Source organism: Camellia sinensis, chromosome 15, assembly GCF_055761805.1.
Source record: "Camellia sinensis isolate YWXY chromosome 15, ASM5576180v1, whole genome shotgun sequence".
NCBI lineage: Eukaryota > Viridiplantae > Streptophyta > Magnoliopsida > Ericales > Theaceae > Camellia > Camellia sinensis.
Genome location: NC_138975.1, coordinates 116,573,491 through 116,588,423, shown reverse-complemented (window position 1 = coordinate 116,588,423; position 14,933 = coordinate 116,573,491). Strand labels below are relative to the sequence as shown.

Below are 14,933 nucleotides of genomic sequence, written 5' to 3'. Positions count from 1 at the left end.
TTTCTATTTGTCTTGTGGTATTATTTTTATCAATGATAATGCAACCCCCACGAGTAGGGGAACATAACACCTCATGCACATTCTAGAATATACAAAACGCGTGGGGTCCAACTAGTTTATACAGAAATGATGAGTAGGGGAACATAACACCTCATGCACATTCCAGAATATACAGATCTCTCTCTCTCTCTCTCTCACACACTCAATCGATCGATACATTATTTGGCATAAATTAAATAAGTGCACTTATTTAGATAAGTACATTTATTTGGATCACATCATCCCTTTATTTTTTTGCACATTTTTTCGTAAAAAATTAAAAAGTATACTTATTTCGATTACCTCACACAATTAGCATCGTAGTTTAGGTGAAGATACTCTGTGGTGTTTTGAAAAGTTGGTAGAAAATTGATTTTTTGACTTTTTTTAGTCTATTATCTTTTTGTGAATAAAAAATGTAAGAGATAATATGATCAAAAATAAATAAAAAGCTAAAAGTTGATTTTTTTTTTAACTTTCCAAAAGACCTCTCTATATGCAGAGTTACACTTGTCATATGCAGGATTTTGGGGTCATCACAGGCAAAATGGTCTCTGACATGTGCCAGTCATTGTCACATTATTTGGTTTTCCAAGTCGAGGATAAAACTCCTGTTTGATTTATTTTTTCTTAAGCAAAATACTCTTAACCCCTAGATTAGATTCAAAATAAAGGAGACCTCATATAGGCCTTGTTTAGCAAGTGGATTTTTAACTTTTTTTCAAGCTAAAATTTATAAAAAGTCAAAATTAATTATAATAGTCAATAAGATAAAATGTCACATTAAATTTATAATTATTTTATTTTTTCTTTTACAAATATTACATTCAATTAAAAAAAATTTAATTCTCTTTTCAAACATAAAAATTTCAACTTACTAAAATAATCAAAAATTAAAATAGAAATAGTCAATTTTCCAAATGAGGTCATAGTTTCATTTGTGATGATAAACCTCCTTGTGATGATCACCGCTCTCTTAACCAATAAGATGCTCTAAATAAGATGAGAGGGAAAAAAAAAATGAAAGGTGAACATTTATGTTCATAGTAAAAAAGTTAATTTTTGACATTGATTTTCTATTAAAAAACATTGAGGATACAAAACAAATGCAAAATATGGAATAATGTACCTACATGTATATATATAGAGAGAGAGAGAGAGAGAGAGGGAAAGGAGGAGGAGGAATTCACTATTATTATTTTTATATATTTTTGGTGTTTAGCCTTGTTGGAGTATCAAGACAAATTTATAATATAATTATTTTTCGAAGGCTTCCCATGTATTTTTTTTTAAAAAAAAAAAAATTCAAAATGAGGGATATGTCTGTTAAAATACAAGGATAGATTCTAAATATCCCATTTATTTATTTACATATTTTTACGCCTACTATATGCATTGTAAATATTATACATTGTGAAGAAATATTTGTATGTATAGCTGTATAGAGAAATTTAATATATTTATTTAAAAGCTCTCAAATACAAGAGGGGAAAATAGCTCATTTTGAAAACTAAAATTACCTTGGAAAGGATTAGTTAGAAATTAGAAATCTACCAAATGTTGATGGAAGGCATATGTTGCATTTTGTAAAAGTCTTCTCCTTTTTCCCTCTTGAGCCCTTGAAGCTTGTTATAAAAATGTTTTATTCAAATTGAGTTCGGTTTATAATTTGGACGTAAATTCGTTAGGTAATTAAGAGTTTTTGTATATATTTTCTTTATTTTTTTAGTGAATTGATTTGTGACTTTTAATCGGTAATTTTTTTTAATTACAATTGGAGGTGCTTCAATTGTGATTTTTTTCCACGTTATATTGTTGTGTTAATTTGTCGTTACTTGTTAGTAGATATAATTCAATTTTCGTTTAATTGGATTACATTTATGATTGTTTGATTAGAAATTATTATTCATCATTAAAATTGAATCTTAATTGCAAATTACAATCTCGGAGGATTTTAAGATTTTCACTACCAAAAGGCATCAATGCTCCCAGGAGCAAGACTTCCAATCTTTGGATCTCCCAGGCGATTTTGGATTCCATTCATGATGCTGCCAATGCTCTATTTCATTACTGTCCCTTTGGATAAACTGGTTCTAGATCCTACTGACCAAATAGGATCTGCATCTTCAGGAACTAGTGCAAGATTTTTTTGCTCTCTGCGATGAGATAAAAATAAAAGGTGTGAGCAGACAATATCTTCTATGAAAGAGATGCAACTCTAAGGTCTAGAGTGTATACATCCTTAAAAAAAGTTACAAAGTTTAATGAGTATCAATTTAGGAAGAATGGACACTTTTAAAAAGGTAACGTGTCGTGTCTAACACCGACATGACACGATATTCACTAGACTCTTTCTAATATTTAGACACATAAGATATATTACAAGTTTGAATAAAATAATTTGGAATCCAATGATAAAAACAAAAATTAAGTAATTTATACATATTCTCCTCTTTTATACTTAAAAAATGAATATATTATACTTAAATATTCATATATATGACATAATAATTATTTATTCATATATATAACATATCATAAATAAATAAATTATATATTTTGCAGGCGTCCCTACCGTGTCATGTTCTACATTTTTTAAAAAATTTACATGTCGATGTGTCAGTGTCCTGTCACATGTCTGTATCCATGCCTTTTAGGTATATGAATAATGGCGTGAAGGTATTTAAACCTTTCAACAGAATACACAAATTCATCTATTCAAGCACTAAAAGGAAGCTTAATTCTAAAACTTATTCACAAGTTAGTCTATGTTAACTATAAGAAAGGGAGCTCCCTAGAGTCATCATTTTCGATTATTGCAATGGGTATCGTGATAATCTCAAGAACTCTTTAAATTTAAATTTAAGTGTAAATTATAAATACATTATTAATATTTGTTTAAAATATAAATTACCTCTTATGATTTAAAATATTAAAAATACTCCCTTATTATAATTTTTTATTTAATAGAGTTAACTGAAAAAATAAAATTTCTAATTGTTCTCTTATATAATAATAAAATTAAATGAATTATTAATTAAAATAAATTTCGATCATCATTAAAAATTGTTAATTAACTTGATAGTTTATTAATAAAAGAGATTAGTTGTTATGAAATAAAAAATTTAAGAAACGAAATATAATTTTTAAAATTATTTTATATTTTAAATAAATCTTAAAAGATGTATATATAATTTTTTTTTAAAATTTAAATATGAGAAACGAAACCGGCGATAATTTTCCAACACTGCACTTGCATTGAAATGGGACGGAAACTAACACAAATCTGGTGCATCGTATGTTGAACGCGTTTGGTGAGGTTGGGTGGGGTCAGATCCATATGTTCAACGCAATAACGTGTGAACCACTCACTTTTTCCGACGCTGTACTTTCTCTTTTTCTTCCTAACGGCTGATTTGGTAATTTAATATTTTAATTTAAAAGTTAAAAAATTAAAAAATTAATAATTTATATCAAAAAAATTAATTTTTTTTCTATTTTTTACGTATTTTTTCGTAAAAAATTAAAAAATTATTCTAAATATATTAATTTTTTTATCTCATATTTTAATTACAAAATTTAAAAATTACTAAAATAAAATATTTACAAATAAGTCTACTAATTTTATGACATTATTACAGTGAATAATTTAATTGCTCCTTTAATATGTGTTGCGAAAGATAATCTTAAGGTCTATTTTGACAATATAATTAAAAGTTAATTTTTTGATTTTTTAAATTTTTTTAAAATGATATCATCTTTTTATTTTTTATATACTTTTTAAAAAAAAAATTAAAAAATTAATTTTTAATCTCCTTTTCAAAATAGACCGCTTATCTTTCTTATTGAAGAAGATATTCACCCAAAAAAACACATTGAAGAAGCAATTAAATTAGACTTATGTTAGATATTTTAAAAATTTTATTAAAATTTTTACCAAATGTCTTATATGGATGTGGAACCCACATAATGTGAGTTGCATATGAGACATTTGGTAAAATTTTTAATAGAAATTTTGAAATCTTTAGTATTTTTAATTAAATTATTCAGTATAATAATGTCATACAGTGAGTGGCCTTCTTTAAAAATAAAAAAATAAATAAATAAATTGGGAGCTCTAAATATAGAATTTTAGAAGAGCTCTAATAAATTATCCCTCACCTATGGTATAATTTATTTATTTATTTTAATACCGAGTGTGTAGAGCTTTGTTTGGATCGCTAAATTTAAACGATATACTATTTCCTTCAAAACAAAAAGTGAGTGGAGTGCATGTGAAATGAAGGTGACCTTGACGAGAATATAGTATTTCCGTCGAAACAAAAAGTGAGTGGGGTGCATGTGAAATGAGGGTGACCCTGCCGAGAATATACTAAAACAAAAAGTGAGTGGAGTGCATGTGCAATTCTAAGAACTCTGTCTCAATTAATCAAATCTCTGTCTCTCTCTCTCTCCAGTCTCTACACTCACCCCACATCCCAACCCCTTCTCTTCTCCAACCTTCATTCTAAGTTACCATCTACTCTTTAGATCCAGATTTTGTTGGGTTGGGAAGGAGTGGGTTTGAATTCAATTGAAGTAGCACAGTTTGACAATGGAAGTGCCTGTTGTGTCCTTCATTGTCAAAAGACTTGGAGTTTTGTTAACTGAAGAAGCAAAATTCTTATACGGAGTAAGCGACCAAGTTGAAAAAATTCGAATCGAGTTGAATCGAATGCAATGCTTCTTACAAGACGCAGATTATGCAATACAATCTGATCTTGTAGATGCGAGGGTCAACAACTGGTTTGCGGAAATCAGAAAACTTGCTTATGAAACCGAAGACATCCTCGAAACTTATGTCATCAAAGTTTCATCCAAAAGGAACAAAAGGGGTGTCCGAAACACCCTTAAAAGATTCGCTGGCATCTTCAACGAATGGCTAGACGTTCACAGGGTCGGAAGTGAGATCGGTGCTATTAAAAACAAGATCACTGACCTCACCGCTAGTTTACATACTTACGGCTTGAAAAGTATAGGTGAGCCACTTCAAGTGGTGATTTTAAATTTAAGTTTTTATTTATTAATAATTTCAATTATTGTTATATTTTTATTTAAAGTATATTTTTTCTCTTTTGAGATGCAAAATTATTACTAATTAAAATTTGAAATTTAAATTATGTTAATATATAACATTACTCTTCCGTGTGACATAGTCAATTTTAGGAAAGAATAATATTTTATATTTTAATTTTTCTGAAAAATTTAGGAGAAATTAAAATGACATCTCTCTACAAATTTGTGTAAGAATTTTAGGATAACAATAATTTGCTTGGTAGTTAAAATTCTTGAGATTTTAAATCTTTAAATAATAATGACCACTTTAACATATATATATAGTACAAAACGCCCTCATGATCTTAAAAATTCTAATTTTTCTCATAACATCGTTTCTCCCTGGTGTGATCTTTTCAGTGGCTGATGTGATTTTAAAATTTAATAACTTTTTATCTATATCTCAATTTTTTTGTAAAATTTGTAATTTTAGAAATTTCATTAACTTAGTCTAACTTAGTAATCAAAATTTCACTGACTAACCAAAATTTTATCAACCTATCCCAGGTCAATAAAATTTCGTTAACCTTTTCTTTTTGAAATTTTATATTCATCATGGATCCTATTTTACAGATTTTGATGAAACAATTCATAAAAATACAATTTTTATAAATAGAAAAAAGATCTAGATCAAAAGTTATACAATTTTGAAATTTTTATAAATGAATTAAAAAGGTAATAGGTGATATATGAAGCGATATAGTGAGAGCATTTTTGTCACGGTATATTTTGGAGGACCTATATTACTATAAAAAATTGTGTTGTCCTTGTCCTTCTAAAAAAATATCACTAGAAATCATAAACAAAAAATCTTTTTAAATTTATGGAAACATATAAAAATAATATTTCACAATTTTAACCTCCAATTTTTTTAATATATATTTCATAAAGGATGTATTGTTATATGGTGAAAAATGATTCAAAAAATAGAAATTTTATATACAAAATTCATACAAATTATGTGGCACTGTTATTTTTGGACCGTAAAATGAGCATTGTTTCCCTCTTTAAAATGAAAGAATCACAAAAGAAAAAGAAAAAAATCATTTTATGTGAGTTTTTTATATGAAAATTATATTTGTACAACATTATTATTGAATATCAACCGTTAGAAAGACTAAACTAATACTGCTGTAGGTGAAGGCATAAGAAGTTCGGCAGTTGAGAAGCAACAAGAATTGAGGCAATCGTATCAACATGTTGTTGAAGAGGATTTTGTTGGGTTTGAGGAAGACTTGAACAAGGTTGTGAAACATTTGGTGCAAGTTGATGTCTATACTCCTAGTCGAGTTGTCTCTATTTGCGGCATGGGTGGTTTGGGGAAGACCACTCTAGCTAAAAAAGTATACCATCACAAAGATGTCAAGAATCATTTTCATTGTTTGGCATGGGTATGCATATCTCAGCAATACCAAACAAGAGATATTCTGCAAAGAATCTTCATCAAACTTGTTCCAGAGAGGAAGAAAGAGGTTGTCAGGATGAGAAATGAAGAATTGTTTGAGCAACTTTATGAAGTCCAGCAGAGGAAAAAATGCTTAGTTGTACTGGATGATATTTGGTCAATAGAGGCTTGGAAGAGCTTGAAACCGGCCTTCCCAAATGGAAACACGGGCAGCAAAATATTGCTAACAACTCGTAATAAAACACTGCCTTCACAAATAGATCCATACCATATATTTCATGAACCCCCGTGTTTAAATGACGAGGAAAGTTGGGATCTACTTCAAAAGAAATCATTACTAAGAAGAGATGGTAGAGGTAATATTAATCAGTCCACATTGCTATATATTTTGATACAAATTAAATTATTTCAATGCTAGTTTTCATATCATTTGTGTGATCTATTATCATCTAAAAAGATTAATGACTCACGGGCAGAGATTTGGGAAAGATGGACAATACTTTAGCTTTACTGGCCATAGGTCGTACCAAATGTATTTAGAATATTCATTTTACGAAAATTACATAAAATTGAGAACATTCAAGGAATTACTTTCCAGTGAGATTGAAAATAAAATATTACACAAACATGTTTGCACCTTTGTACTTTTTCACTTGCATCTCATCACATAATCACTTACACCCCTATATTTTTATAATTTTTTTTTCTCTATCCCATTGTGTTGTAATTCCCCCAAGTTTCAATATATAGTTGGAATAGGGAAGGACTTATACAAAAAAAATCAAATTAATTAGGCATTCAAAATCACATGATCCATAGTTGTTTTCTAAAAATAGATAGTATATTATCAAAATCATATATTTAAAAGAATAAATAAATATGATCTTATTATTATGTGGTTATAAATATATGATTAATTATGATTTTTTTCATAGTTCATTTATTTGATAAATCTTACAATATAAATGATTCAAATAATCGAAATAGACCCAAATTGCCCCACACGAAGGGTTACAACAGCAGTCCCAAGACACCAACAACAACTCAGTGGTTATCAGACATATAGATACATAAAATTTATACAAATACATATAAGATAAACTATTAATGGATCTTAATAGTTAGACTTAATTTTCATTAAATTCAATTAAAAATAAGTTCTAGTAAAATTGTCGCTAAAAATAATTTTTTTGTAACAATTTTTTCGTGTTGCTAAAAATTGACAATTATTGATTTTTTTTTTTTTTTTTGTCATGGTTTTTATAAATTATCGTTGAAACTTACAATTAGTGACTTTTTCTGTAACAAATTTTTCAAACTGTCGCTGAAAGTTAAAAATTAGTGACTTTTTTGTAACATTTTTTAAAACTGTCGCTAAAACTTATAACTAGTGATATTTTTTGTGACAAAATTTTCAAACCGTCACTGAAAATTAACACCTATTAGGACTTACACGTAAGTTCTCCATGTATATATATATATACAGATATATGATGTGACATATTTAAGTCTTCTTATTTTAAATCAAAAGACCTATTGAATGGGTCATGCTATATGCAAGTTATGGCATTTATAATTTTGATTATCAAAAATGTCATAACTAGATTATTTTCAATTATAATTAAAAAATGAGTCATAACTAAACACCATAGAAGGTATAACTAAAGACATTTTAAATTATATCTAAAATAATGTCATAATCAACATCACAATAAATAAAAAATAACACAACAATGAATTATAACCAAATCATAACTAACAATCTAATAGCTTATAACTAAATATCACAAAAATTACAGACCACGAAAGTAGAATTTCCCCCATTTGGGGTGGCCTTTATTTCAAAAATACAATACCATATTATTCTGATTAAAAATTTTCTAATTGATGATAAAATAGCATTTCCATCCCCCAAAAAAATGTGGTCCAAGCATTTCACTTAGAAAGAAAAGCAACTTCTTTTATGTAATTTATTAATGGACAAATTATCTACAACTCCCTCGAGATTTAACGAAATTACCGATTCCCCCCTGAGGTTTCAAAAATTACATCATGTCTCATAGCAATTAACACCGTTAACAGATATCATAAATTGAGTAAAATGCCCTTAGGAAAAATTAGGGAAAATTACCTACACCCCCTTAAGGTTTAGCTAAATTATAGATTCCTCCACGAGGTTTAGCTAAATTATCATTTTTAAATAAGTTATGAATTGCAAAATTAAAATGAAAAAACGCTTATCACACTACAAAAAATTAAGATTTTAGAGACCAAAATTTAGGGACAATTATTTTTAGGAGACAAAATATTTTTGTTGCGAAAAGTGTCATTATATTTTTATTAACGAAAATTGAACAATAGTGATTAATTATTATATTTTTGGTGTCAAATTTTTTGTCTCAAAAAATGAACCATTTTGAGGCCAAATTATTTTGTTCCTAAAAGTCTATTTATTATTAACATTTTCAAAATTTTATTGCTAAAAGCTTTATTTTTGACTTTTCAATGTAACCTTTTAGCGACTATACTCATGACGATAGAAATTAGTCTCTAAATGTCTTTTGCAACAAAATTTTCAACTTTAGAGATCAAAAAAATTGATCACTAAAACTCTTATGTGTTGTAGTTTAAGATGGTAAAAATATCATAAAATTAACAAATAATGCAATAAGTTAAAAACATAAGAAATGGCTTGTTAAAAAGATTCTTAGAATATGTTTGTTTTGATTTTTAGAAATTTATTTTTAATTTTTTTTAAAAATTAAAAATTAATTAAGAAATAAAAAAATAATTATTATTTTTATATAATTTTATCTTTTGAGTGGTTAGAAATAATTTTTACAAATTAAATATATTTTTTCATATTTATTTTTATTAAATTAGTTTTTATTTTTTTTTAAATTCTGAAATTTTTTTCTAAACAATAAATCAAATATGGTTCCAAAAACTTAATTTTCTTTTCCATCTGACGTAGTTCTTTTATAAATTTTGTTGATTTATTAAAGGGATTTCAGCATGGGCAATATCATCTATCAATTTATATTTTGGTAATATTAGCTAGCCATTCTTAACGTTTAGTTAACGGTAGGAGTTAAGTTATTATGCGAATATAAACCTCGAGGGTGAGATGTAATTTCTAAAACCTCAGGGGAAATCTATAATTTAGCTAAACTCAAGAGAGGTGTAGGTAATTTGCCCTTTATTAATCTAAAAGAACTGAACGTAATTGGATGCTAAAAAATTTGGTGTTAATTATAATAACATCTCATGAACTAGTATTGAATATTAATATCCTCTTAAACTAAAAAATTGTACAGTTAAACCTTTTACTTTTAAAATATCATACAAATACCTTTGTTTAGAATTATTAGGTACTTTCAAAATACCATGTTATCTACATAATCTACTCTCCGTCAATGAGAAACCGCAATAAAAACTAAATAGGCTTCATTTGTCTGTTAACGAACCCCACAAAGATGAGTTAATATGTTCCATTCATAAAAGTTATTGCTATGCAATTAATATGAAACACCATATTGATAAGAATAATACTATGTGTACCAATTAGTGTACTAACAGATGACGTGGCATGATTTTAAAGGTTTTGGGTATTTGTAATTTAATTAATAGGTGGGGTCAGTATTAATAGCATAACACTAATTAATATATTAGTTAGTACATTAATTGGTGCATGTAACACCACCGTATTGATAATGACACATAATACTCAAAGACTAGTCACGAATCATTGATTCATGTATTCGTAATACTAGCTTGAAGAATGAAATCTAAAAGGAAGGTTAGGGGTACATACATCACTTTTTTTATTTTTTTTTATTCGTCTTTTTATAGCAAATTAAAAATTAATTAAAATAACAAATTCTCGGGGCCACAGTTCACTTCTTGGCTCCTTAACATCACTCTCTTTGCACCAAATGCATGCATGAGTTTGAGCTTTTTCTTCTTCTTTGTTGACATAGAACTTTTGATTGAAAAGATGCAAGTGTCAATGTAAACAGTGCTGACTTTGAGGCAAAGTTGAGGATGCGGCTGTTTTGAACCCCAATAATTGGTTGAAAAAAAAAAAAAAAAAATATCCCTTAAATAGAAACAAAAAAGCTTGTTGATGTAGTAAATTATTTAAAATTAACGGATGATTATTTTCCAAATATATGGTTTGTGTATAGAATGTTATTGACTATCCTGTTACAGTTGTTTCTGAAAAAATGAACTTTTTAAAATTGAAATTGATTAAATCTTACCTTTGATCAACTTTGTCACGAGAATAATTCAATGGATTTGATTGTTAAATTAAATTATGCAAGTTTGATTAGTAATTTTACAACTACTAATTTGAGTTTTATACTCGAGAATACAAAAGTTCAAAAATTTTAAATAAAATTTAAATTACCAACCGATTTGATTTTGCAGAAGAAATAAAATTTTTAAAATTGAAATTGATTAAATCTTACCTTTGGTCAACTTTGTCACAAGAATAATTCAATGGATTTGATTTTTAAATTGAATTATGCAAGTTTGATTAGTAATTTTACAACTATTAATTTGAGTTATATACTCGAGAATACGAAAGTTCAAAAATTTTAAATAAAACTTAAATTACCAAGCGATTTGATTTTGCAAAAATAAATAAATAAATAAATAAATAAAATAAAATCAATCCATATTACAAGCTCGCTTTAGAATTATCTATCTATATATGTATAAAAGGCCCACTTTAAAAAACTTGATTTGGGTGTCGAAAAAGTTGGTAAATTTTCATTTTTTATTGCTTATTCATTGCATGCATTCATTAGAATTTTCATTTTTGTTGTTTTATAGACTCTAGGCAATAATTTATTTTTTGTTGTTTTTAAATTTTGCATTTTGTTATTTTTGTAGACTCTGGAGTGCTTGAGACAAATATGGAGGCAATAGGGAGGAAAATGGTAAAGTTGTGTGCTGGTTTACCGTTAGCAATCATTGTGCTTGGTGGACTTTTGGCAACAAAGCATACATTAAGGGAATGGGAAGTTGTATACCAAAATGTTCGTTTGCATAAATGGAGTGATGACCCCATACAACATGACAATGGAGTATCAACGGTGTTAGCTTTAAGCTACCATGACTTGCCTTATCAATTGAAGCCATGTTTTCTATAATTTGGTCACTTTCCGGAGGATTATAAGGTAGATGCTAAAAGACTATATCACTTGTGGATAAGTGACGGTATAATTGTAGATGATGACAGAGTGGGAGATGAAACAACAATGGATGTGGCAGAACGTTACTTGGGTGTGCTTGCACAGAGGTGCATGGTTCAAGTACGAGTATACGAGTATACTCAAAGGATCCAGGATTGCCGCATTCATGACCTTATGTTGGAGCTGTGTTTATCAAAGGCAAAAATGAATGATTTTCTTGGGATCATTCATCTCCAACGCGAAACTGATCTGGCTAATTGCTTTTCCACCACAACATCAACAACTACTGCTCCAAAAATGCACAAACTTGCAATTCATTTGAATATGGAAGTCGAAAGAGTTGTCCTCCTTGAATCGGAGACAACTAAACATCTAAGATCCATATTGTTCTGCAATTCAGGGAGTGTCCACAAGAAGTCTTCAATAGAGTTGAACTTCCATTTGAAGTACTTCAAATTGCTTAGGACTTTGGATCTTGAAGTATTTAAGTTTGATGAAAAGTCAGTCGAATCAATATGCAACCTAATTAGCTTGAGGTACTTGAGGTTTGGAGCTTGTCGGATACCGAAATGGCATTCGTCTATCTGCAAGTTGAAACACTTGCAAACCTTGGATTTACAACATAGCCGGTTCAACTCAGGTGAAGTAATAGTCATACATGGAATGGAACAATTGAGGCATTTGTATATTCCGTTTAATCTCAATTTTCAATTCAAATTTGATGGGTTGAGCAACCTCGAAACATTAGGAGGGTTTGACACAGGGACTTGTGACGTCAATGATCTGTGTAAATTGATCAATCTTCGGCAACTAGAAGATGCAACTCTCTGGAAGATGCACAATCAGGACTTAGCGGCTTTCATCAACTTCCTAAGCATCGGTGCCGACCACCTCCGACAAACATCCGTATCAGTTAATTTTGGCAAAAAAGAAGAAGAGTTGACTCTTCTCAAACAACTGTTCAAACAACTGTTAGGGTGTCACCATCTTTATAGATTGAATATTACTGGAATTATTCCCGAGTTACCAGAGTACTGCCAGGGTTTCTCTCCCAACCTCATCGAGTTAACGTTGAAGCAATGTCAACTTAGAGAAGACCCTATGCCAACATTGGAGAGGCTACCTAACCTACAATATCTCGATTTAGGTGAGGATGCCTTTGTGGGGAAAAAAATGGTTTGCTCCGTTAATGGTTTCCCCCAACTCAAAACCCTATCTCTCTTTGCCTTGCAGCACTTAAAAGAGTGGGAGGTGGAAAAAGGAGCCATGCCCAATCTCTCTGCTTTAGAAATTGTTTTTTGCCGAGGACTAGAAATGGTTCCGGAGGGACTGAGATTCATTGCTACCCTCCAAGAATTTACAATTAAGAATGGGAGCGAAAATTTCAATAACAAGCTTCGAGGGGTCAATGGTGAAGAAGGAGAAGATTTTTACAAAGTGCGACATGTGTCTTCTCTCTACATTAGGTAAGTTTCTTAATTCTGGATAATTCTTTCTTTCACAAGAGACGAAACAACTGTTGTGCCTCTTATCATTTCTTTCACATCCCCCTCATTAATTCCCATCATAAAATTTGTTGATTGTATATCTCTCTGCTTTTTTGCTGTTATATTGGTTTAGGGGTGGACAAATTATCATAGAATCAAAAAAAACTAAACCAAACCGAAATTATTGGGTTGGTTTGGTTTTTTTTTTTTTTTGAATACATTGGTTTAGCTTTGAGTGTTCAATTCTATAATTCAATAGGATTGGATTAATTTTTGGTTTAGGTTCTATTTATATCGAACAAACCTGATGATCAAATCTATATATTTATTTATATTAAGATTCGATCAATATCGGCATGTTTTTACCTAATTAGTCTATTCTAATGGACTTGATTGCAACTAATCATTTCTCACTATTTATTTTTGATTTTCAGTACATATTGAGAAGCATCAAAAGAAGAATGGGAAGTGGAAGAAGAAAATACTGGAAGGTAGAATTGGAATTTACGGTACTTAATTTTATTTTATTAGTTGTGTTACTGGATTTGATTTATTTTGGTTGTATTTAAACTTGAGTTGGACTTCACTATACTATTCACAACTATTGGCTTGTATTAAACAATATTTATTTTATATTTGTGTTAAATTTAAATATTAAAGACTTGTTATTTTAATTATTTGGTTCAAGTGCATGATTCATTTAAATATGTTCTAAATTTCATATCAACTCAAACCAAACTGACCCAATCACACCCCTCTATTGGTTCATATCCATAAAAAAATTTAATACGAGACTTGAGTAATAAAAGCTTAGAGTTTTTATAATAGATCCCTTATAATAAGATTTTTTTTTAAGAAAACAAACGAGCCCATAAGTTTTATTGTGAGGAGAACAACACGTGCAACAAACACAATCCAATTACTGAATAGCTAATTTTATTTTTTAACTTTTAAATACTAATTTTTTATTCAAAATTTTATTTTTTGAAAGTAATTTTTGGAATACTCTCATCAAAATTCATTTAGTAAGAGTTCGTATTGAATATGCAATATTAAAGAAAATGTTATTTATTTTCGAACAATGAAATTTTTATTATCTATGAATAGAGAAATTTCATATTAAAAATTAAAAATCCAGAATTAAGTGCTACAAAATGAAAAACCATATTTCATTGTTTGTAGATTAGAAAGAAATTTCACTGTCTATTGACATGAAATAGAAAATTTTAAACTAGAGGGACAAAATGCAAAATTAGCATTGGTTGCTAAAAAAATTGCGATAAAAAGAGGCATCACGCTCACTATCAAGTACAAACTTTTGTTATGTTTGTTTTTTTTTTTTCTTTTTTGTTTTATTTCATCCAATGCTCATTAATTTGGGTTTTATAAAGAGTATCATTAAAGAACTAAACGAAAATTTTTATATTTTTTTGAATTACCAATGCACATGCAATACATATGCCATATGACCCTTCTAACAAATAAATTAGCACTCAATTGAACGTAGTAAATCAAAATTTCAAATGTAAACAATTTGTTATGTGTGGACATTTTGGTTAAGATCATGAAAGGAGGATATTTATTTTTTTAAACTGTATTTGGATCATAAACTTAAGTGGTATTTAGAAAAGACAATGAAAAACTCGATACAATGTACATGAAATATAACTACATTTCACTTATTTTCATCCACCTTTTTCTCTTTCC

At 28.6% G+C, this 14,933-nt stretch overlaps 1 protein-coding gene across 3 annotated transcripts; it reads left to right on the top strand.

The window, feature by feature from the left end:
- The first annotated feature begins 4,253 nt into the window (after positions 1-4,253).
- Positions 4,254-13,900, top strand: LOC114268272 (putative disease resistance protein At1g50180). Of its 3 annotated transcripts, XM_082910008.1 has the most exons (5): positions 4,307-5,057; positions 6,271-6,894; positions 11,438-12,886; positions 12,973-13,205; positions 13,661-13,900. In XM_082910008.1, the coding sequence occupies exons 1-3, from the start codon at positions 4,634-4,636 to the stop codon at positions 11,695-11,697; spliced, it is 1,308 nt and encodes a 435-aa protein (XP_082766134.1). In that variant the 5' UTR covers positions 4,307-4,633; the 3' UTR covers positions 11,698-12,886; positions 12,973-13,205; positions 13,661-13,900. The 3 variants fall into 3 exon arrangements, with proteins under 3 accessions (XP_028065206.2, XP_082766134.1, XP_082766133.1); XM_028209405.2 differs by having other exon boundaries at positions 4,254-5,057; positions 11,438-13,205; XM_082910007.1 differs by having other exon boundaries at positions 11,438-13,205.
- Positions 13,901-14,933: the final 1,033 nt, after the last annotated feature.